At 38.1% G+C, this 25256-nt stretch overlaps 1 protein-coding gene across 1 annotated transcript; it reads left to right on the top strand.

The window, feature by feature from the left end:
* The first annotated feature begins 7639 nt into the window (after positions 1-7639).
* Positions 7640-22702, top strand: LOC119816243 (aldo-keto reductase family 1 member C15). The gene is made up of 8 exons (XM_038332710.1): positions 7640-7776; positions 11283-11450; positions 12974-13090; positions 13878-13955; positions 14979-15101; positions 17815-17924; positions 20464-20629; positions 22604-22702. Exons 1-8 carry the CDS (start codon positions 7690-7692, stop codon positions 22688-22690), a joined length of 936 nt encoding a protein of 311 aa, XP_038188638.1. The 5' UTR covers positions 7640-7689; the 3' UTR covers positions 22691-22702.
* Positions 22703-25256: the final 2554 nt, after the last annotated feature.

Raw genomic sequence — 25256 nt, 5'->3', positions numbered from 1 at the left:
AAGCAGAGAATTCCTTTTCACTTTTTGATTGCTCAGACCCATGCCTCTGCAGTAGCAACCAGTAACCCTGCCTATGCTATAACTAAGGCCACAGCAGCTATTATATGACCCCACCCCTTGTGCCATTTGTTGGCAGAGACACAGCCTTTGCAGCACATGGCAGGGAGACAGGCTCTGCCCTTGCCCACGTGATAGAAAAAGGCTTTGCCCTGCATGCATCTAAACAAGCACAGCTGGGACAGGCTGTAGCTACAACATTGTGAACATCATGCTTTAGCTGGAGAGAGACAGAATTCCCCATGAGAGAATCAAAAGTAAACCAGAGGGAGGACAAAAGAAACTTGCACGTACTCTGACAGATGGCCAGGCAATAAATACCTGGTGATGTCAGAATACCCACAATCCCCAGGCATCCTGGAGAGTCCCTGTTCACAGGTAACAGCTATGGATCTTCTTTCTCAGGGATCATTGGCTATAGGTCCCCAAGGTGGAGGGAGCAGAAGTTGGTAACAGGGCTCTGATGGCTGTGGGTACAATGGAGATAGCCTTCAGGAAAGTGATTTCAATGAGACAACTCAGCTTTGTTCTAACGGATGTGAACTATAAAGGATTGGGGACAGTAACTGGGGAATCACTGATTAAACAGCAGACTCCTATCATAGCTGGGTTAGTGGCAGCACCAACCAATGAAAATAGCTAGAGCATGTTACTTAATTACCATATGGTCAGTAGAGGAAGAACATTTAAAGGGGACTACATTAAGGGTTGTGGAGGCCCAAAAATGTGAACCTCTTCCAACTTGTCTGAGGTTAGAAAGTTTTTCGCTTGCTCAAAGTTGTTGAAAGCAACTGTGGCTATACACCCTGACCTAGGGTGTGCTTACTTGGTGTTTTCCACATTTAGATGGTCTATGGAGGTAGATCCACTCCTCCCTGACCAAAGGTCAGAGAATTCAAGCATATTTCTGCTCTTTCTTTTGATTTAGGAGGTTTGACTGTGGGAGTGGCTTCCTTCTGGATACTTGGACTAGGGTGGGTTCACTGTCTAAACAACAGAATACTTTTTTCATGAATTAATTTCTTAATGTCTCAAAGTACTGCAACAAATAACTGTTCTAGTTGTTCATGTTAAAATAGTATGTTGCCTTCTTCTACCATTTTGTATTAGGGTATAAGATGTATGGATATTTAAACATGGGCAAACTTATTACCCAGAACTCAGTATACAGCAGAGACTGTAGTGGCCCTCAGAAACTATTCTATGTCTCTGTGATTCTTTCTTATCTTTGTTCTCCCTACTTAACATTTTCTAATCCTCATGCCCCTATTGTGCAATGTGTCACATGCAGCAGCAAGGATTGTGGCAGTAGTCACCACAAAAAGGTGGCTATGACAAAGGATCATCCTTGAGATGAGTAAGGCATGGAGGCTAGAGACATCCTCCAAATAAGGGCAGGTAGAGAGCAAGAATCCTCTCTGGGGAGGGTGTCCTTCCTGTTGCTGAGTTGAAAGAAAAATGCAAGACCATGGTAGACTGTAACCTCTGACCAGCAGGGTCTCCCAACAGCTCCCTGCTTCTGCTGCCATCAGGTACTCTAACCCTCTTTAACTGTAAGCAAAAAATAAAAAAAAAAACCTCTTCCTTCTATATGTTTACATTATTAGGGTGTTTTATCACAATAATAGAAAAGTAAGTAACTAATATACCAAGGAGCAAAAAAGAAAACAAAGCAAAGCAAAGCAAAACAAAATAAAAACAAGCCCTGTGAAGCAAGTGAAAATGGTTTTCAGAATTTTACTTTTTTTTATAGCCTTTCTGTATGAAAATTTGGGTTTGTGCATCCTTTCTCAGTTCATTGTATTCAGGACTCTGGGGTGCCTAGAAGCACATTTACCTGCAGAACCATCGTGCCAGGCCTTGTAATTTTTTTCTTCTTAATGAAAATAAATGTTTTTCTTACAAAATATCCTGGTTATAATTTTCCTTCCCTCTATTCCTTCCAGTTCCTCTCCAGAACTTTTTCTTGCTAAGCTCTAGCAAGTCTGTCTCTGTTCACTTTGAAGATTGGTTTACAGGTAGGTGTGTACAGGACACATGACTAGTTTTATGAGTGCTGGGATCTAACCTCTGGTCCTCACGATTGTGCAACAATGCTCTAATTGATGAGTTCTATTTAGTCTGAAGATGGTTTTATTAAGGTTATATTAAACAACAGGGCAAGTGGACAGGAGAATTCAAACTTGTTCGGAGAAGGGAGAAGGAAAGAGGGAGGAGAAGAAAGACAGCAAGGAATACTTTAAATAGAATCTATAGGTAAAAGACAATCCTTACAGTACAAAGTAAACATATTGAGCAAAGAAAGAACTGGATACTCAGGGTTTTTCTTATGTAAGGGAAAGCTGTTTCTCTTAGTCTATTTGGTTTTAAACTATTTTTCACTACGTTGAGCTCTTCAGCAAGCATGTATTTTATATTGAGACTCTTTCCACAAACTCCCTTTCTCCTTGTTTCTATTGCTCTTTCTCTCATAAGTTTCCTTCGTCTTCCTGAATGTTTTACTTCAAGATCATTCCACAGATATAAACACATATGGAAATGGTTTAATATAGAATGTAATCGTCAATGAAAGAAAGCATTCAGTATTTGTCTCTGAGATTATTAAGTGTAGCAATGGAATATTATGAAACTATTTCTTACAGTCTAAGAGAGTGGATTTTTTTCTGGACCTCATTTGCTTAATTTGTTTTAAATTTAACTTTGGTTAATAACAAATATTGAGGTCTCTTAAGACTTAATAACTGTTAGCCCTGTGCACTTACACTGTTTGCTTATCCTGCCTTTAAGAGACTAATGTGAGAACCAACCTTACCAGTTTTGTATTTCTCAGATAATCAACTTATACTCTATAACCTAAGCTAATGTTTAGCTGTAATCTTAAATTTTGTACTTTCCCATGCCCCTTTCACACAGTAATTCATGTGTTCTGAGAATCATTTGCTGAAAGAAAACAAAAATCGAGATTGAACGCAATCTTCTAAAATAAATACCAAACATAAACGTTGAGCAAAACATGTACATTTTGTTTGGTAAACAATGATGTTTGAGTACTGTTTATTATCTGGGTCATTTGTGGGCAACTGGAGGCAATGACTTAATTATTTTTAAAACTTCATTAAAGATTTCTGATAGTGTCTTCTTTCCTTCCCCCATGTGATGAATAGACATAGACAGACGTACAGGCACAAAGATAACATGACAGGAACAAAGTCACAAGATGTCCTTCAGACAGTCACAGGAAGCTCATGGAATGGATAGAATTCTCTTTTCAATAAAGAAAAATCTAGACCTACTTGATTACTCAAGGGAAAGATGTATTTCTTAGTCTGATTTTTAACATCCATGGTTTAGTTATTTAAGTTTCTGTATGTGTATTTATTGTCTTTTTAGAATACACATGTAGAAATACATGCACACAACTTTATATGTCTGCATAAAAAAAAATCTAAGAACCACAGTGAGAGAAAACACTTAACACTTGCTTTCTGAGCCCTTTAACCCAACTTTTATTTGTGTTTTAATATTTATTGAGTATGGTTTAAATTCTTATAATCGATTAAATGAGCTAAATACAAGAACATTTCTTGTAGTAATAAGCATCACAAGGAAAAACAGTGGCATGAAAGGAACACCTGAAATGAAGGTAGAAATGGTTGGAGACTTCTCAGCAGCGAGTAATTCTCAACCTCTACCCAAATCTATGACTGAATAAAATTATGACTGGTGTGTTGCCGGAAGCAAAGACCTATATTTGGCTATAGTCATCTTAGCTCACAAGTTAAATAAGATATTTACCTCTATATTTTCATTCATATAACGCTCCTGAGAAAAAAATAAAGTTGGCAGCTTGATCAGAAAACAGACTTCCTGTCCATTTCTTGTGTCTCTTGTCTCTTCATTCCTCTCTCTTCCGGGTTCATACTCCCATTTGTGCCCCGCTGGTTGGGACAGTGCGTCAGCATCTTCCAGGGACCGACTCTTACAGAAGCCTCTGTTCACCTGATCCTTTTTTATGAGGTGACAACATAGGACATTGCTTCAGCAGGGCAGATTTCTCCAGGTTACTGGTGCAATTTCACTGGGACCCTTCCTACCGTTTAGCCATTTATAAAGAGTTCACACAGGAAAGCATAGAGTGCCTCTGGTTCTCTGGTTTCTTGCTTCATCTGGTTAGTTTGTTTGTTCCCCCAACCTCCAAGTTGAAAGTGAAAAATAGAAGCTATGTAGGTATCAACTCTCAGTCCATCTTATGTATCTTGTTCACGCAGAAAGAACATTATAATTTTCTGTAAAGAAGACAAATCCTGTTCCTATCCTGTTTCTTCTTTGGCCACCACTTCTCTATGGTGAGAGATATATTAGGAACAAGCCTTGTTATAGAACGTCACTTTATTTCTGTTTGGTTTAACAGAATGAAACAAACAAACAAACAAAAAAGCAAATTTTATACTCATTAAATTTATAACTGATAAAATTTGGGATTGTAATGTTAAGTTGGGGGCCTTATCCTAGCCCCTGGCATTCACTTTGGAAGCCACTTCCCCTGAGAGTTGCCTCAGCCCAAACTTGTCTTTTCCCAGAGAGTGCCAAGGAAGTTCACCAAGCCTTGACCACTCCCCAGGAAGGGTCAAAACCACTCCCACAGGCTATTTAAACTGCCCACCAGAGAAAAAAAAATTGTCTCCTCTTTTCCTCTTTGGTGGTCATGTTGGCTTTCTGTTTTCCCTCTCTGAGCCACACAAAAGAGATGTCTAATTAAACCTGGATATCTTTTAATTTGGTCTGATTTGGTCTGATTGAGATTATTTGCATCAGCAGAGAAGCTCATCTTTAAGGAATATTCCTAAGAGGGATAATATATAATAAAAGGATTAATAAAATCAGGCAAAATTCTGACCCTGTGAAGAGATGAGGATGGACTGTAAATTACAAGATAAATTATAGTGCTATTGGAATACCAGTTGTAGTATTCAAATGAGGAAGTGTGACAAATCTGTGATAGTGAGCAAAGTGCTACTTAGGGTTTTCTAATGATAGCTGACTTTCTGAATTAATTTAGAGTATAATTTGCCAACACGTTTATTGAGCTGCATTAATAGATATTAGAACAATGTAAGGTGGCACAGGAGAGCACAATGAATCTTATCTAATGAGGCTGTAGGAGTCATGAAGAACCTGAGACTCAAGCACATATGCTGAGCTTAATAAGTAGAATTCCTAAGGTTGGTAGTGACTGAGCTGGAGGAGAACAGGCTATTACAGAAGTAAACAGCTGTTTAAACAAAGGCAACATTCCAGAGATTCATCTGTGATATAAATCTAGTTTTTCTTGAATAGAACTTATTAAAGAAGCAAAATAGAGAGAATCTGAATTTTGAGTGAAACCTTAACACATGGAAGAAGGAAATTAGATAACTAAATTGAAGGTGAAGATTTCAAATGAATTTTGTTGTCTGTGTGCTTAGGCACAGATGTCAAGCTTTGTTTCATAAAATTTATAAAGTATTTTTGTTAAGATTTATAAAACAAATACAGGGTGAGGAAATTAAATAAGGTTCTGTATCAGAATTCATGGTTAGAAATGAACACCCTGACGATAGTTTTGCATCTTATAAAGTAAGTCTGGTGTAATTATGAGGGGCAGAATGTCACAGCTAGCTTTTCTGTTTAGGAACTGAAAATAAGGAGATTGAGGAAAAATCTATGGTCCAGCTTTCCCCACCCCCACAGAAAGCAATGGCAAATTCGGGACGTGCTGTTCCAGTCACTGTTGCCACTCTGCACTGCAGAGTGCCATTCTGTCTCCAGAGATTCTGGACACAGTCAAAGAGGCCCTGCAGTGGTGACTAAGATCACTGCCCCTCTCAGCTGTTTAAATCCTGTGACTAAGCTTTTGACTGTTTTAGTCTCTGGGATACATAACTCAGTTTGATTAAAATATTGGACCTGAAACCCAAGACCTAAGCTTTCCCCTCAGGGAAAGAAAGACTCAAAAAAAAAAAAAAATGACTAACACCCCTCTTCAGTAAAGAAAGGGGGCAGCCTAAGGGTTTAATGGCTGCTGAGAGACTGGAATTGGTATTTGATAATAGCAATGTCATTGTTGTCTTACCGGTAATGACCTGATGATATTTGTAACAACATATAAGGTGTTGAGAAAAGTTGATATTGACCAATAACGCTGAAAATTATGGTATTGGCCTGATGATATTTGCAACTGCATATAAGATGTTGAGAAAAGTTGGTGTTGACCAATAACGCTAAAAATCACGGTACTAACCTGATAATATTTGTAGTTGCATATAAGATGTTGAGAAAAGTTGGTATTGATCAATAATGCTGAATTATGGTACTGTCCTGTTGATATTTGTAACTGCTTATAAGACGTTGATAAAACTCTGACACACCCTGTAAATGCTGGGATTTAGTGCATATGTTAAAAAATTTTAGGTTTTGATAAAATGTAAAAGATTTAAGAGGTGCTCTAAACTAGCTGAAAAAACATTTTCAACTCAGTGAATCTCTTCTCCTTTAAATAGGAGACTATAGCCTTTGTGAGCATGATTATTCATAAAGCATTTTAATTTATCCCAACAAAAAAGCATGGGTCCAAGACACAGAGCCCCAAAGTATCTGTTCCCATAATCTCTTTCCACCACAGAGGACAGCAGTCAATGATGGGTTTAAAGTCTCTCCTTTCCAAAAACCTAAGACAGGAAGTTATAAATATGCCTGACTTCCCATGACAGGTAATTTTGGGTAAAAGGAGAGGGATTTGCCAAAGGCAGGCATGACCTTCTGCCCTGTTGCAGAAGCACAGGTCCCTGGTGAGCGATGAGGGCGGGTGGCAGGTGGGAGACACAGATGCTGTGAATCTCTGGGTCTGCTGGATACCCCAAAGCAGCCAGTCCCAGAGACCACATGGCAGGGAAGGTGGCTGGTTTCTGGCAGCAACAAACAGATAGGTGGTGGGTAGGAGACACAGAGATAGACACACCATACAGAATGAAATTGGACATTTATTTGGTGTTATGGAGGGGAAGGAAAAGGAGAGAGGAGGAATGGAGAGAGAGAAGAGAGAAAGGGGGAAGGGGAGATGTAGGGGAGAGAGGCAGAAGCTGCCTCTTGGAGAGAGGGACAGGAAGAGACAGAGTGGGGCTGAGACTGCAAGCAGAAAGGGAGTAGGCATGGCTTGTCTCTTAAAGAGACAGAACATTACATTGGGTACAGATTTATAAAGTAATTTTGTTAAGATCGATAAAACAAATACAGGGTGAGGAAATTAACTAAGGTTCTGTATCAGAATTCATGGTTAGAAATGAACACCCTGATGATAGTTTTGCATCTTATAAAGTAAGTCTGATGTAATTATCAGGGGCAGATTGTTAAAGCTAGATTTTTTTGTTTAGGGGCTGAAAAATCAAACATCTTTTAATACATAAGCTTTCTGGGTGTGTTTGTTGTAGAGACATGAAGGGATTATAAGAAAGCCCATGGACTCACTCCAAGCCTTTGCTTGGCCCCGCCTATCTTGACAGAAATAAATAGTGTTAGAGGTTTGTTTGCATTTTATTTAGCTCAGGTTACTGAGGAAGAAGAGACAAGAGTCAGACTTGTTGGGCTGTGGACACCATGGATCTCAAACATAGTCGTTCAGTGAAGCTGAATGATGGAAACTTGATGCCAGTGCTTGGATTTGGCACGTTTGCTCCAGATGGTGTAAGTGGGCCTCTCGGGAACCAAAGCATTAGCTATCAGCTATCCTGGAAGTGTGTTCAGAAGGCAGGAGATCTGCACCTGGTGGATGATTCACCTGGGCTTCCCTTTCCCTGTCTACAATTTACTTCTGTTAATGCTTGGGGATGTGTATTGGTACTTGGTGAGATGCCAAGATGTTAGGTCTGGAGATGTGGAGGTTAAGGATTTTGTAGGCAGATTATGTCATTATTGTTATTAACATTGTTTCCTGACAAATCTCAATGCTTGCTATATATTTAAGTACTTACATCTGTAAGTATAATGAATCCTTGATGTAAGTATTATTATTAATTTTTAAAATTTATCATCTAAAGCTCAGGTTTCTTCTGCATTCTAGTCTTGGTTAGAAATCCCTTTGGGCAATGAATAAAAGAGAAAATGGCTAACAGTAGGGACATTGGACTACAGTTTTGCTATGAGTTTATTGGAAGAAGATGTATTTGTTAAAGAACATGAAGTATTTGAACAAGATTTAAAATTTCATACAGGTATACAACAACGTGTTTCAATCTTATACATCACTCGTTCCATATCTCCAACTACTCTTATACTCTCACTTCTCTTTCCCAACTTCATTTCTTTTCCCAACTTCTTCTTCCTCCTCCTTCTCTTCTTCTTCTTCTTCTTCTTCTTCTTCTTCTTTCTTCTTCTTCTTCTTCTTCTTCTTCTTCTTCTTCTTCTTCTTCTTCTTCTTCCTTCTCCTTCTCCTTCTCCTTCTCCTTCTCCTTCTTCTTCTTTCTTCTCCTCCTTGTTCTCTTCCTTCTCTCTCTCTCTTTAAATAACAATGGGAATGGGATCATACTTCTTACCAAACTCATTATGTACCCATCCAATAAGTTATAGTAGTGAACTGAAAGTGTCTAACACTAGTCACAAGTAATAGAAGCATTGGATGGCTTGGGAAGGATTGTCTCCAAATGATAAAGATCAATATATTCAATGTTGATGGAAGAATGACAAAGTATTAGTATTGAACTAGAGCCAGTTTGTTTTAACTGACATTTGTTACTGTAGTTAAAGACACGATTGTATCTTAGGAAACAAAACAAAATCATTCTTACATAATGCTTTCACTTGTAAAAGTAAATGTAATACATGCCATTGAGAAATAGAAAGGAACAAACAGAAGCTTCTTTTACGATCTTGTAGAAGTTTTTTTTCTGAATGTGATTCTTACTCAATAAATAACCTCCCTATGGGGTCATTTCTGGAACAAAAGCCTGTTCCATTGTATGCTTTGTGATTTTGTTTGTCTAGCTAAGTGTTCTGGGGGCAACACAAACACAGGATATCTGAATAAATCATTAAACTATACACTGATTGAAATTTGAGGAAATTTTATAAATATTATTATCCTGACTTTGGTGCCCAGCAATAGCTTACTAAGCTGTGGTACTTGTTCTGGTAACAATAACTGGTCAGAAGAGTAGTTATCAGCTCTGTGGGCATCTGCTACAGCTAGATACTCTCACTGTGGATTTCTGGATATGAACTTAGCATCCTACCCTTCAATCTTCCTAGTTGTGATGCAGACCAAAAGACAGATGCATGTAAACTTCCTACATGCAACATTAGTGGATCAATATTTGTCAGTAAGGATAAGCATTAAAATCAATAAACTAGTTTTTTTAACATTTTACTGGTCTGGAGTATCATCTATGATGGCTGTACTTTTGGTTTTGAATGAGTGATTCATTAAATATATGCAAGAAAAGTAAAAGTCGAAATTATGAGGGGCAAACAGAGAAATGCAGAAGATATATAGAAAAACAATAAATAAGGGGCTGGAAAACATCTAATAGAAACTAACTGTGAGAACCCCATTGAGGTAACCAGATGGAATTTTCCAGTTAAATGTACATCCTGAGCAGAGTGAAGTATCTCCAGGGGTGAGGGTTCCAAGTAACTAAACAAATAACAGCAGAAAGAGTTGATATCATCAAATTGGACGCTCACTGCATCCAGCAAGATCTAACTGGGGAAACTGAGGCAGTAAATTGGAGTTCCCTTATTTAGCTCTCTCTCCCTATGAATGAGACAACTTTCTTCTTCTTCTCCTCATCCTCCTCCTCTTTCCCCTCCTCCTCCTCTTCCTTTCCCTCTCATCCTCATCTTCCTTCTTCTCCTCCTTCACCTTCTCCTTCTGCTGTTTCTGTTGCCTCTCCTCGTCTTCTCCTTCCTTATACTGTAGCCTTTTCATATCATGACATAAATAACATTCACCTCTGTTGGGAATGATTAATATTCTGTTTTTAAGGCATGTTTTCAATACTGTTAGCTGATTGAGAATTTCTTTTCCCTGGTACAAAGCCAGAGGGTCAACCTAACCCTGAGCAGAGAGTTTTCAAGGAAAACTGACATAAACATGTTTGGGTCTGAAGTTGGTGGAGAGGAAAATCTGCTTCCAGGGTCAGCTTCTCAATGAGCTTTAGCAGCCTATGACCATTTGCCAACATTGTGTACAATATACATTTATGCATATGCATATTAAAGCAATCCTGGTAAATTCTGTCACTCTTACTTGATAAGTAACCAGTTTAGTGTTCATGATCAAGCTTCTAATTGTCATTAAAATTTATCCTGGGAATTATAGGAATCTGCAAATGCTATATATCCATTTTGTGTGGCTTTCACAACAAAATAGAGGTATTTGAAGCATAGTTGAAAAGCTGTTAAGATGAGAGTAATGAAGAGGAGGATGATAATGATGTTGATTAAAACAAGGTCTCATAGTCCTATGCTTACCATGAACTCACTATGTAGATAAGGATGAACTTGACCTTCTGATATTCCTGCCTCTATCTCCCAAGCGCTAGGATTGTAGGTGTGAGCTATCCCATCCACTTCTCATACCTTCTTGTGTAAAAACTGTCTCCTCCACTTCTTCCAGAAACCTCATGAAAGAAGGGAAGCCAGTTTGTTGATGGAAAAATGCCTAGTACTTACGAGCCTAACATAGTGTTGGGCTAGAAGGCAGCCCTCAGTAAATGCTGACTGCATAAATGCTGAATGCAGAGACCTGCAAAATGAAGAGAATAAAAGAATATTGAGTAAACTGAAGAAGTATTTGGGCAAAATTGAGAGCAATGGGAAATAGGAACTAATTTCATTCATCACTTCACAAATACCTATGTATATGTACACCTGTCTAATATACTGAGTGCTTTAGAATTTTTCTCCCAATATGCTGCTTTCCTGCTAGCTAGTTCCTTCCAACTAATCTTTATTGAATGAAACTTGCATTGACACGCTTCATAAGAATTCCACCTCACTAATTTATTCAGTCAAGATTTAGAAGTTAATCCTTCTGTAGTCTGTGTCTCCAGATAAATCTATTATCAAGTTTGTGTCATCAAACAAGATCAGCCATAGGGCTGGATGCAACTCGCAAAAAAATGTGATGAATATAAAGAACTTTTTTTCCTGAGTTTGTAACATTTCCAACTTTTCCTACTCTTGTCTTATAGATTCCAAAGAGCAAGGCTAATGAGGCCACCAAAATAGCCATTGACGTAGGTTTCCGTCACATAGATGCTGCGTACTTCTACCAAAATGAGGAAGAAGTTGGACAGGCTCTCCGAGACAAGATGGCTGATGGAACTGTGAAGAGGGAGGATTTATTCTACACCACCAAGGTGAGCACCTGTGGCCAGAATGGCTGAAAGCCACTGTCAACTCAGATATGTTAACAAGAAAGATGACAACACCCCCTTGGTCTCAGATTAAATCATAGCTTTATTGCAAAGACACATTATAGGAACATAGAGAAGAGGACCAACAAGATGACTCAGTGGAAAAAGATACAGGCTGTCATGGCTCTTAACCTCTTATCCCTGGCAAGTACATGGTAGGAAAGTAATGATTCCTGATGTCCTATTATCCTATTTCTACATGTGTGGTATCCATGTATATGCACTGATGGTCTCTCTCTCTCTCTCTCTCTCTCTCTCTCTCTCTCTCTCTCTCTCTCTCTCTCTCTCTCACACACACACACACACACACACACACACACAAACTATAAATAAAAAAGTTAAAAAAAGGCCGGGCGGTGGTGGCGCACGCCTTTAATCCTAGCACTCGGGAGGCAGAGGCAGGCGGATCTCTGTGAGTTCGAGACCAGCCTGGTCTACAAGAGCTAGTTCTAGGACAGGCTCCAAAGCCACAGAGAAACCCTGTCTCGAAAAACCAAATAAATAAATAAATAAATAAATAAATAAATAAATAAATAAATAAAATAAAGTCTTGTTTTGTCCCTAAAGTATTGTAAATGTGGGATACAGATACTCAGTATCTCTGAATATCAGACATTGTCTAGATATGAAGTAAGGACACAGTTCTTTTGGATCCTCTGACCTCTCTGGACCACAAGAAAATAATTCTTCAGTAGATTCTCAAGTGAGGTTGAGAATATTGTTTATGAAAGGGAAAATCCTCTTCTGAAATCTGCACTGAATGGACTGGCATTTATATCGTTTCCTCAGGTGGAAAGGCAGCCTTCCAGTATGATTCCATCTGAGCTGAGGTCTCTACAGATGTCTCCTACCTATGTTTACACTGGTGACAGATTGTTTTTAGATAGGCTTTCCTAGAATTGGTTCTGGATTTGCTAAGAACAGTAAACCCTTTGTCACCATTACTGCTGTTTGTTCAATTACTTGGCAGCCTCACTCAAGAGGATACATCACTCTGCCCTAGATGGACTTTTAACTGGGAAATTCCATCTAGCTACCTAAATAGGGCTTTCTACTAGGTGTTTCTCAGCCCCCTGATTTATTGTTTTGCTATATATCTTCTCTCTATTTGTCCCACATCCAGCTCATCACTTCTTGACTCTTTTGAGACCAAAACTCCTAGTTCTTGGAACACTGAATTTGGTTTTTTCTAAATTCTGCTCATTCTCCTGACATTGTCATCACTCAAGTAAATCTCAGTATTCTATGGAGGATGTGATCTCTGATGAATAACATAAATTTTAATAGTGTTCTGCAGAATTTCTGGGAAATGTTGGGTGAGGGAAAAATCATGATACAAATTGTATGAAAAAATTTTAATAAAAATACATAAAAACTTAGCTCCAGATGCTCTTAGTTTAGCTGAGACCACTATAGCACATCTCAGTCATTTCACCACAGTGTGTAATTTTCTTCGGAAACTATAGATTTGGACGACTTTCCTTAGACCAGAATTGGTTCGTCAGTGCCTGGAGAGATCACTGAAGAAACTTGGGCTGGATTATGTAGATCTCTGTATTATTCATATACCGATTGCTATGAAGGTAAGTTTTAGATTTTTATTCCCTAGATATGTTATGTCAGGCCAATGAGATTTTTTTCTGGGTTTTTACTGTGCATGATACATCAACCTGAGATGAACAGAATGGATAAATGATTATGATACTGCATGACAGCTGAGAGACGCCACAGGCAAGACTTCTTAAAATGTTCATCCTCCAGTCTTCAGAAAGGTTGAAGTTCAAGGACTTCACTCCTTCTATCATCAGCATGCCCCCTGTTGTGGAGACTTCTGAGACTCCAGGGGGAGTCTCCATTTCCTTATGGCATGTTCTTGCCTATGTCTATCTCTCACTCTAGGACACAAGGATCTATATTTGGTTAACCAACATCTGGGCATCTTTGGGTCTCATGGCTTCATTTTTTATGGTACATGTTTGCTGATCAGATCTGATAGACTCATTAACTCAGAACTGAGTCATCATAAAGTACAACAGAAGCTCATCATTAATAGCAAAAGTCCTATCTTTTATATTATTCCAATGGGAAGAGTCCTCATAGTTGGTGAGTTTCAGTGCTTCATGAAGGTCCCGAGGAAGAAAAGTATTGGCAATCAAGGGGAAAATATCCCAGTATAATCTATTAGATAATTTCACTTTTTTTCTCCTTAGTCTCGCCTTTAAGACACGTGCTTACATGTATGTGCACACACTCTCAAACACAGAGTGATTAATACAATGTCCTGAGTGTTGAATGGGTAAATTCATTTGCCACTAGAAATTGACTATTAGAGAAAGTTTTGTTAACTTTCCTTTTCTCTCTGCATTCTAGCCTGGAGAGGAAGTTGTGCCAAAGGATGCCAGTGGAAAAATTATTTTAGACATAGTGGACATTCGTGATACATGGGAGGTATGTACTGCTGTAGACAATAAGCATGGTGTGACAAGAGAGGAAGCAATTAGTAAAGAATTAGAAGACATGGATTTGGTTTTATTAACTGACAAGTCATAATGTCAAGTATCATAATGCCTAGTCTTATAGTATCTTACTATTCTGTGTTCAGTTGATATATCTGGGAGGCCTGCTCATTCCTGTAGGGGAATGGATGAGGAGTGGATATGGGGGAGAGAGGAGATGAGGAGGAGGAATGGGAGGAGCGGTGGGAGGGGGAGCTGTGGTTGGGATATAACACATGAAAGAGAAACAAACCACAACAGCAACAGCCACCACCATCCCTTCCCTGTCTTTCTGTAATATCATCTGTAGAGGAAGAGTTGAGAGGGGCTGAATTTTAATTTTTAATCCCAACCATGATTTGAGGTAGACATTTCTTTGCCTTCTAGATTCCATTAATAATATAAGCCATATAAAGGGTACTAACTGAAAGAGACTCAAGAAAGGTTACAATACTATTCCAGGACAGATAAACAAGCCTTTGGAGAAGTGTAATCTGCCTTAGTGCAGAGCAGGCTGTAATAGAGAATGAATCTTGCCACTATATACCCTATCCTGTATACAGTTTTTCAACATTAAAGGGAAAAAGTAACAATATATTTTACTTAACACAAGATCCTAGAATTCTTTGTCTTTGACTATGATGGCATTTATTGAAGAACCATTATAATGCTGGCATCACAACAGATGCCACTGAAGAGGGTGGGGAAGATAAGGGGAGACTTATATGTACTTGCTGTTCTCAATGTGCATATAAATGAATGAGCAGACAAATATGTATTCCCTACAGGTGAGTACGTTAGGCAAGGCTTATTCAAGTGTCAAAATTGTTTTGAAATTGTAACCAAAACTATTTAAGTAACTGAAGCTATTATGTAAGCAACTGAAATTATTATGTAAGTGTTCAAATAAGCCCAAGGAGAATCTCCAAAGGGCAGAGTACAAATAGGATTAACTGCATACTTTCTTCCTCCCCAGGCACTGGAGAAGTGTAAAGACTTAGGTTTAACCAAGTCCATTGGGGTGTCCAATTTCAACCACAATCAGCTGGAATTGATTCTGAACAAACCAGGGCTAAAATACAAGCCCACTTGCAATCAGGTGAGCTCTAGTTCACCTGGGCTGTGCCTTACCTTCTGTTCTTCACAAACTTCTTTTTTACTCGATACTCCCCAAATCTCTGTCTCAAACCATCTAGTTAGGTTATAGCTATTTTCACTGAGACAGAAAACATCAAGTATGGCTCAGGTTGACAAGAGTGGAGAGAAGAAGGCAGGGGAAGGCAGTTTGACTGAAATCACAACTCTTCGATGGAATACCACTGCTCAGTAACACTCACAATGTGTGCTGTGCTGAAAATCATATAAATTAAAAAAGAATGACTGAAATGAAGCACAGCAAAATTGTCTTGCTCCTGTCTTGTTCTCATGGCACCCTAGATAATTTGTGTTCGTTTCTTTCCTAAATTTATAATGAAAAATTTATTTAATAGCATTCAAAGACTTTTAACCTTTGCAGAATTTAGAGCTACAAATGCCCTGAGAATTGTGTGAGTACAACTTCCTTCACCTGTGCCCATCAACACGCTCAAGCAATAATTTCTGTTCTCTACAAATTTGTCATATACATACTATTTGAAGTTTTAAGGAACTCATCATATAGTTTTAGCCCATATTTTAAAAATACATATTTTAAAATAATTAACAATGCTTGAACACTGTTAAAACACCTACACTTTCAGCAAAGATTGGTATCACTAAATATCTTGAATGTCAAAGCATGATCATGTCTTTTTATTTTCATGGTACCTGGGATTGAACCAGAGGCTCACACACAGTAGGCAAATGCTCTAACACTAAGTTTTAGCTTGTGGTCTTTAATAAATTATTGTGAGGTGGGCTCTCTCAGAATGATCTGGTTGATCTTGAAATTTTAATCTTCTTTCCTTACTCTCCCTAGTAGCTAAGTGTTTGTCACTATACCCTGTTACACATTGTTTTATTATTTATTTATTTATTTATTTATTTATTTATTGTTTTAAGGCAGGTTTTTTATTGTTTTTATTGAGCTATATATTTTTCTCTGATCCCCTCCCTTCTTTCCCACTCCCTCTTGTGACCTCTCCCATGATTCCCACACTCCCAATTTACTCAGGAGATAATGTCTTTTTCTACTTCCTATGTAGATTAGATCCATGTATGTTTTTCTTACAGTCCTCATTGTTGTTTAGGTTCTCTGGGGTTGTGAATTGTAGCCTGCTTTTCTTTGCTTTATGTCTAAAATCCACTTATGAGTGAGTACATGTTATATTTGTCTCTCTGGGTCTGGGTTTACTTCAATCAGTATGATATTTTCTACTGATTTGCCTGCAAATTTCAAGATGTCATTTTTTCTGCTGTGTAGTATTCCATTGTGTAAATGTACCATATTTTCTTTATCCATTCTTGATTGAGGGATATTTAGATTGTTTTCAGTCTCTGGGTATGACAAATAATGCTTCTATAAACATAGTTGAGCACATGCCCATGTCGTATAATTGAACATCCCTGGGTATATACCTAAAAGTGATATTGCTGGGTCTTGAAGTAGATTGTTTCCTAATTTTCTGAGAAATCATCATACTGACTTCCATAGAGGCTGTACCAGTTTGCACTCCCATCACCAATGGAGGAGCGTTCCGCTTACCCCGCAACTTCTTTAGCATAAGCTGTCATCAATGTTTTTGGTCTTGGTTATTCTAATGGGTCATTGCACATTCATAAGATGGACTCTCAGAGTTGTTTGGATTTGTGTTTCTTTGATAGCTAAGAATGTTGAGCATTTCCTTATGTGCCTTTCAGCAACTTTAAATTCCTTTTTTGAGAGTTCTCTGTTTACTTAAGACAGGCTATTCTTGTTTAGCTTTGTAGCCTGTCTTTGAACTTGCTCTGTGGTCCAGAATAGCCTTGAACTCACAGAGATCTGCTCGCCTCTCTCTCTCCTGGGTACTGGGATAAAAGGCATGCACTGCACTGCTCTGCTACCCCCCATACCGCACCTAGCTTTTTTTTATTTTTAGAGAAAATTGATTCCAAGTAGGGAGGTAATATGGCCAAACATTGCCACTGGGTGGTGTATATGAAGGTTTTCTTGAAATCAGTGGATTTGCTCCCTTGCGTTCATATTCCCTTTCCATCCTTACTCCTCCATTTCCCTTCCCCGTCCTTTGTTCTCACCCTCCCTCTTTCTCCTTTCATCTGTTTATGAAAGAAATCAAGCAATTTATCCTGTTAAAGTTCCCCACATGATAGGGAAATTAGTCACTGATCACTGTGATAATTGGGTAGGTTGGTTTTGAATTTCTTATACATTGAGGATCAGAGCAAAAGGCTGGATAACAGAAGACGAAAGTCATGTAAGTTCCTAAAGCTTAAAAGACATGACATTTCCCCATCCAGTGCAGCCACTCTTCTCTATCTTTCTTCCCTCCTTTGTTCCCCTTACACATCTGGTCCTTCTACAAGGCTGTCACTTCTTCCCTCTTGAGAGGCAAAAGCTTGTAGTATTCTCACCTATGGCTATACCCAGTCCTTGCCCTAACAGGCTATAGCTTCATTCTATAGAAACTGACAGAGACTGCAAGTTGGAAATGGGAGATTTTAATCTTAAAATACTAATAAAAGGACAGAAGAAAGTATTTCAGGGAAAATTTGAAACATATTGTACTTAAGTCAGTATAGAAGTAGATCTGCCCTTAAGGCACTTTTAAAATCTGCATGACCTTGTTGGCTCATACATTCTAATACCGTTTTTGTTAATACTGTTAAATTTACAGGTAGAATGTCACCCATATCTCAACCAGAGCAAACTCCTGGAGTTCTGCAAGTCCAAAGACATTGTTCTAGTTGCCTACAGTGCCCTGGGATCCCACAGAGATCCAAACTGGTAATGAGACCATTAAACTTTATTTCCTTATGTCAATAATTCCGTCTTGACAAACATTAAGTTTTAACCTTGTGATAAATTCAACTATAAAGAAACAAATTCAACAGTGCAGAAGTTCCTATGCACCAGGGTTAAACTTCAGGCTCCCTAGTGATCTTTTATTCTTGCTTCATCTGTCTACCTGTTTGCAGCATAGTTCTAAAAGTTTTAAGGCCCAGTTTATAGAGATAATACTACATATATTGTAGCCATGCCATTTTGACAAGTGGGTGGAATGTAAAACCCACATTTATATCATTTCTAGAAACTTCCTTATTTCTGCAATATTTAATGTTTAATTTAGGATGGACTTAGAACCATCCTCCCTCATAATATCCGCTAATGTTATACAGAAACCCAAAAGAGAATTCCCAGAAAAAAAAAAAAGACGTCTTTCCAAGTGGTGATATTGACTTGCAGAGTATCTAACATGTTATAAGAGATTTTTCCAAGGATATATGCAGCTGAACTCATAAATTTATAGTTTATGTGCATTGATATGTTAAAATTCCATAGGCTTATGAAAATAATACTGCTATTACATTTATCAGTGAATTCTGAGTTCTGTTTGTAGATTCCGAGACAGTAAACTCAGAGACAGTAGATTTTCATATGCCCACACTGGTTGATTTTTTTCTTTCTTCCTTCCTTCCTTCCTTCCTTCCTTCCTTTCTTTCTTTCTTTCTTTTTTTCTTTCTTTCTTTCTGTTAACTTGACACTTGACACATGCCTAGACTTATCTGGTAGGAGGAGGAAATTATAACTAAAAAAAAATTTGTCTCTATAAGATTGGCCAATTGGCAAGTCTGTGTGATATTGTCTTTATTAATAATTGGATGTGTGAGGGCCCAGCCCACTTGTGGGTGGGGCCACCATTGTGGTCCTGAGCTGTATAAGAGAGCAAGTTGAGCAAGGCAGTGGCCACCTTCCTCCATGGCCTCTGCTTCGGCTCCTGCTGTGAACCCCTTTGAGGATGGACTGTGATGGGGAAGTGTAAGATGAGATAAGCCCTCTCCTTCCCAGGCTGTGTTTGTCATGATGCTTTATCATAGCAATAGAAACCATAACTAAGACAGAGCATGAGAAAGAAGACATCTTGAAGACTGTCAAAGACATTGTCTCTTGTCCCGAGCTTTTAATAGAGTGTAGCCTTATTTGTAAAAACTTGATTTTCTTAAGTAAAACAAAATTAAACAGAAGTTAATCAATAATAATAGTAAATAGCTTTTTATATGCTTTTAAAGTTCTTATTACTTCTGAGACAGTTTCGCCACTTCTCAGACTATTAGATTTTGCACTGTTCATTTGCTCTAGAGAAGTTTTGCCTTTTCTACAGGAGTGCTGTATTTTTGGTTTAAGGGGAATGGATTGAATAAGGATCATGCTATGTAGAACAGGCTGTCTTCAAACTCATGAATGGGGACCTCCTGCTTCAGTCTCCCAAGTGCTAGGATTGCAGACTTATGCTCCCATGCCTATCTGGAATTCACATGTCTATGCTTTTTTTAGGCGTGTGTCATCACAATTACCTGAGCTCATTAAATTTTATAGCAGATCTCCTGAATTCTTTCCTTCCTTCCTCTCCCTCCTTCTCCATCTTTCTGTCTTTTTTCTCTTTCTTTTCCTTCCTTCCTTTCTTTTCTGTTCCTTTCCTTCCCATACTTTTAGTTATCAATTAATGGTAGCTTGAAATTGTCAATGGAAAAATTCTAGAAATATGCAATTCTTAATTTGAAATTGCATATTATTCTAAGTAACTTGTTGAAATCACATGCTGTCTGGGACAAACAATACCCTTTTTCAGTGTATCCTCACCAAATCTACTCCATGTTTGCTAGTCACTTCTTTGTTGTTTGGTTTACCAGTACAACCATCATAGCATGGCAGGGCTTGCATTTAAGGAACTTTTATTTTACTTAATAAAGTGTCAAAAGCATAAGAATAGGAGTGCATGAAATGTGGATAGGGCAAAAGGAGGCATTTACTTCATTTAAAAATGGGCAAGTTCTCAGCTTAATGAAAGAGAAAATTTATACACTGGGATTTCTAAGATCCACGATAAGAGTGAATCTTCTATCCTGAAACTATCAAAAAAAAAAAAAAGGAAATTCATGCTAGCTTTGTATACCATCAAATATAAGATTCACTTATTCATCGAACATAAGTTGGAAAAAGTATCATTTCATATATATACATATTTATAGTACACATTGGGATCAGTGCTATTCCCAGACCCTCTGCGGATAAAAGGGAGTTTCTGTATTTCTGCTATATTTTACTATATGGATACCTGTCATACACAGTATTTATCTTCTCATCTACTGATGGATTACTTAGTTGTTGACAATTGCTACAATAAAAAATAAATCTCTGTGAATACTCACAAAATTCTGCCTTAATTATACTACATTGTACTTCTCAGAGGTCTGGGAATATAGGTAAGGAAGCAACATAGTCCAGATTTGTTATCTCTGTGAGTGTATGTCTGCATTTTTTTCAGGGTAAGCCGTGATAGCCCATACCTCCTGGAGGAACCCATCTTAAAGACCATTGCCAAGAAACACAACCGAACTCCAGGCCAGGTTGCCCTGCGCTACCAGCTACAGAGGGGTGTGGTGGTTTTGGCCAAGAGCTTCAATGAGAAGAGAATCAAAGAGAACTTCGAGGTAAAGGTCCAGGGACTTTTCTCCAGAATGAGACCTGGGTGGGGGCAATTTCCCTCACATGGGAACACTTGCTACTTATTTGTTCCCATGCATTGCTACCCCTCCCCCCCCACTACCACTGTGTGCTACAGACAGCAGCTTGAAAGGGCAGCAGCAAAAGCCTTCAGTAAAAACCTGGTTTTCCTTCATACTAGTTTTGCCTTTTACAATTTCATTAACAAGTTGTATTGTATCTCCGTTACTTCAGTTGGTTGTGGGAGTCTTTTCAGATGGCAAAGAACTTTAAATAACTTCATTTCTATTTTTTTGTATTCTATGCTTTTTGAATCCCTGTTTGTACTAAGGACTACAATTTGGATTAAGATTAAATCCAAATACGACTACTTGTTTGTTAACTTACTGCACTATTCCAATACATTTTTGCTTTTTTTTAACTTCCATAGTTCTGGCCATGGGTCTGTGTGTGTTTTCCATTAACTTACAATTTAGTTATATACTGGCATGCTTTCTGAGGTATGGGATCTTATATATGGTTATTTGCTCTTTAATCATTGGTGTTTTTCTATGAAGAATAAGAGCTAGATAAATTTATAGATTGACCATATGAAGAAATCAATGATTAAAGTTATTTCTTAAATGCTTTCTCATATATGCACTAGCTTCTATCTCCTATCAGTCAGTGGTTTTTTCGTTTGTTTTGTTTAGAATCCCATATGGTTAAAATTTTACCTTATATTTGTTTCTGTATGTATGTGTGTTTGAGGGCACACTCACCAGCACACAGTGGGTGGCCAGAGGATAACTTGTGGGGATTGTTTCCCTCCTTCTACCACTGCACCTCAGGAGTGGAACAAAGTGTAAGCAGGTGTTATCACTGCAATATGGGAGCCATATTACTTAAAGAATGAATTTCAGAAGGAGTCCTGGTGGATAGATGTATGGACAGTATCTTGGTTTCTTTTCCTATTACTGTGATAAAATATCTAGGCAAAAGCAACTCTAGGTAGAGAGTGTTTATTCTCAATCATGCTTCAAGGATACAGCCTACTATCGCAGGGAAATTATAGTAGCAGGAGCCTGAAGGAGCTGGTCACATTGCATCCACAGTCAAATGTAGAGAAGGTTGAATGCATGCTCACCTCTTCTCTGCTTTTTGCAGTGCAAGATCCCCTGCTCAGGGAATGATCCTACCCACAATCAGGATGGATCTTTTCATATCAATTAGCATAACCAAGGTGATCCTATACAGGCATGCCCTAAGACTCATCTCACTGATGGTTCTAGATTCTGTCAAGTTGACTATTAACTTTAACCATCACAGATACCTTTAATAGATATAGATGATTAGACAGATATATTTAAATTTATTTAATATAAATAAATGTAAATTATGTATATATAAAATATCAGAAAGGTTTTTTTGATAAAAAAGAATAATGTTTGATAATGTTTAGAAAATGAGATGATCAAGTGGTATGGTTAAACAATTGACTAGGGGAAGATTTTCTTCAACTCAATCAAGTCTTGGAAAGAAATTAAATTATGATCTGTGCTCTGGAGGGGTGAGGGTCTATTCAAACCTGGATCAAACTCCAGGATGGCAAAGGAAGAAAAGCTCAAAATTTTGTTGAGACTAAATCTAGTATTTCATCTAGATTTGAAAATTAATTTGGGAGTTCTTTTTCCATGCCTTTCTTAAGATTAGGGGTTGATGAGTCTTTCTTTTGTGAAATGGATCAATGTAGGAAAGAAATGGGAAAGGAGGAACCTGCCATATTCAGCCAAAAGTTCTGAGACCCAGGCCATCTGGAGGCCAATTGTGAATAAAATTCTTCTCTTAAAGCCACCCTTGGTGCTATAACCCTTATATTTCCAGGTAGAGGGATGCTTCAATGGCTTGTTTATTTATTTATTTATTTATTTATTTATTTATTTATTATTTTAATTTTTTTCTGAATTTGTCTTTCTTTCTAGGTGTTTGATTTTGAATTGACCCCAGAGGACATGAAAGCGATTGACAGCCTCAACAGAAATTTTCGATATGTTAAATTGTCATTGTAAGTAATGCTGCTAGACTCTTTTATAGGTTATTTTTTTTTTGAAACATGGAGGTGAATAATGAAGATGTTCTAGAGAATCCAGGAAATGATCAGTTTAGCTAAGCATTTGCTTTTGAATGAGTGAATTTAACATGTGTGTGTGTATGTGTGTGTGTGTATGTAAAATAATAAGTAGTGACAGATAAAAAGGTTGCAAACATAATTAAATTGTGCACTCAAAATACCCAGAAGTTGACTGAGACAGCAACTTTAAAACTACCAGCCTTAGTTCTCAATAAGGAGGGTCTCAAGCAGAGGACAGGGTCTACTCAGGTGAGGCTTCTAAATAAAAGGGAACATGACAGCAGAAAGGTTGGGTTAATAAACTGGATGCTTATAAACATTCAGCAAAATCCAACTGGGGAAGTTGAGGCACTTCCTAATAGACAGTCTTGAGCAGAGAAGAGTGAGCCCCTAGGGTGGAGATACCAAGTAGAACAAACCTCAGAAGAGAGAGATAACATTATCCAAATGGCTACTTATAACATCCAGCAGAGACCCGGGAATATGGAGATCTACCAGTGACTGGTGGTGAAGAATTGAAGTCAAATTCAAGATTCAACAGAGCCAGGGACTCTAGGATCTGCTGCTCAGGAATGCCTTTCCTGGCATTCTGTGAAGTTTTCTTTGTTATGGCTAGCTTATTGTTCAAAGTAGGGAGAAAGGAATGATGAAAATCATTCAGACTATTTCTTATCAATAGAAGTGCTCATGGGACAGGAGATATCTTGACTGGAGGGGGTTGTTTGAATAATGTCTTTGAACACAAAGCTGCACAGCTAATAAGGGGAGGGGACACATCTTACCCTAGACATTCCTTGGCAGGTGGGAGGCATTCTCCTCTTGGGAGTAAGCAAAGTGCTATGGGAACAGAATTCACACAGCAGAGGACAGTATATTATTATATGCAGGTCACAGGGGAAGATGAGGCAGTTCCCATGGCTGAACTTCCAGCTTCTTTTTCCCATGACAGGCAATTTACATTATGGAAACCTCTCACTGTTCTAAAAGCATGATGTTTTCATTCTTGGGATGTTTTACCACTTTCTTCATTCCCTGTCAGAGTTTTTTGGGGGTAGGGGATTCCAACCCCAGACAAGGGGCCTTGGAGGATACATAGAGACAAAAATACTTTGGGTCTTAAATGCAGGAAGTGGCAACTCTGCTTCCAGAGCCAACTTTTCAGTGATCTGAAACAACACATGAAAGTATTTTAATACAGTGTCATTGCACAAGACCTACCTGATTTTCAGAATAGGTTTGTAACAAAGGAAGGCATCCCTATGGACCTCAGAAGAGAGAAATTCCTTCTGAAGTTCATGATATGCAGTGAGACTCAGGACAACCCCATTTCAAAACTGGCCAATCTGGGGCTGCAGATTGGTTGGTTCAGCACTTCCTAAGCACCACATAAAAACAGACATGATAGCTTAAACCATTATTCTCAGCCCCTGGGAGACAGAAACAGGAGGATGAGAAGTTTAAGGTCATCCTTGAAACACAGTGAGTTCAACTAAAACACAGAATACATGTGACCTTGTCCCCCAAAATGGTCAAAGTTACATCACTGTGAACTGATATTAAAGAATACACTATGACATTTGGTCACACAAATGTCTTCAGGGTTCACCTGCCCGTTAGACTCAGAGAACAGACTATCTATGACTCATGATATAGTAAGAGGCCCATGAAAATACTTTCTCATTAATGTTTATTATAATCCAAAGAAATAAAAGAGAATTCAATAATAATGAATATACAGCTATGCATCAAGACTATTTTAACTTTGTTTATACTAAAATCTATTCTAACTCTGTTCATACTATAGCAGTGTAACAAGTACTTCAAATAATCTTTGTGGAAGATGAACTCTCAAACGTGATATGATTAAGTCCTAGGGAAAACATCATTCTCTTTCAGCTTCCTCCTCTTGGTGTCCATTGATATTTGCCCTGGGACAGTCTTTTCCAAGCTACATCAAAGGTGTCCTTTGACCTCCACAAGCATGTCTTGGCACACAGACAATCATAATAAAATTCTGAGAAGAAAATAATTAAATCACTTGATCCACAAACTTAATCGCTGATGTATTCCCTTGCATTTAGCAAGACAGGGTCCACTGCAGATTTTGTGGGTTTTCAAATCATGACTGTCCTCATTTTGTCAATCAAAAGTGTGACTCGTGAACAAACATGTGTTTCTTCTTCTTTTTCAGTGCGGTGGATCACCCTTACTATCCATTTTTAGAAGAATACTGAGCATGAGCTGTTAAACATTACAGAGACTCTCCTCCCTCCAGACAATGTATATCTGTATTTGGTGGAGTGGTTGAGAAGCAGGATTCCTGCCTCCATGTGCTTGTCAAATGTTACAAAAATCGCAAGTGTTTTTCTGATGATTATAAAATAACACACAAGTTACAGAGAATTTATAAAATAAAAAGAAATATTTGATGTATCTTTCTTGATTTGTATGTAATTTTATGACTGAATTGTTATTTACAAAATTAGAATCAATTTCAATACATG

Source organism: Arvicola amphibius, chromosome 6 (genome assembly GCF_903992535.2).
Source record: "Arvicola amphibius chromosome 6, mArvAmp1.2, whole genome shotgun sequence".
NCBI classification, from domain to species: domain Eukaryota; kingdom Metazoa; phylum Chordata; class Mammalia; order Rodentia; family Cricetidae; genus Arvicola; species Arvicola amphibius.
This window is presented reverse-complemented; position numbering and strand designations above follow the sequence as displayed.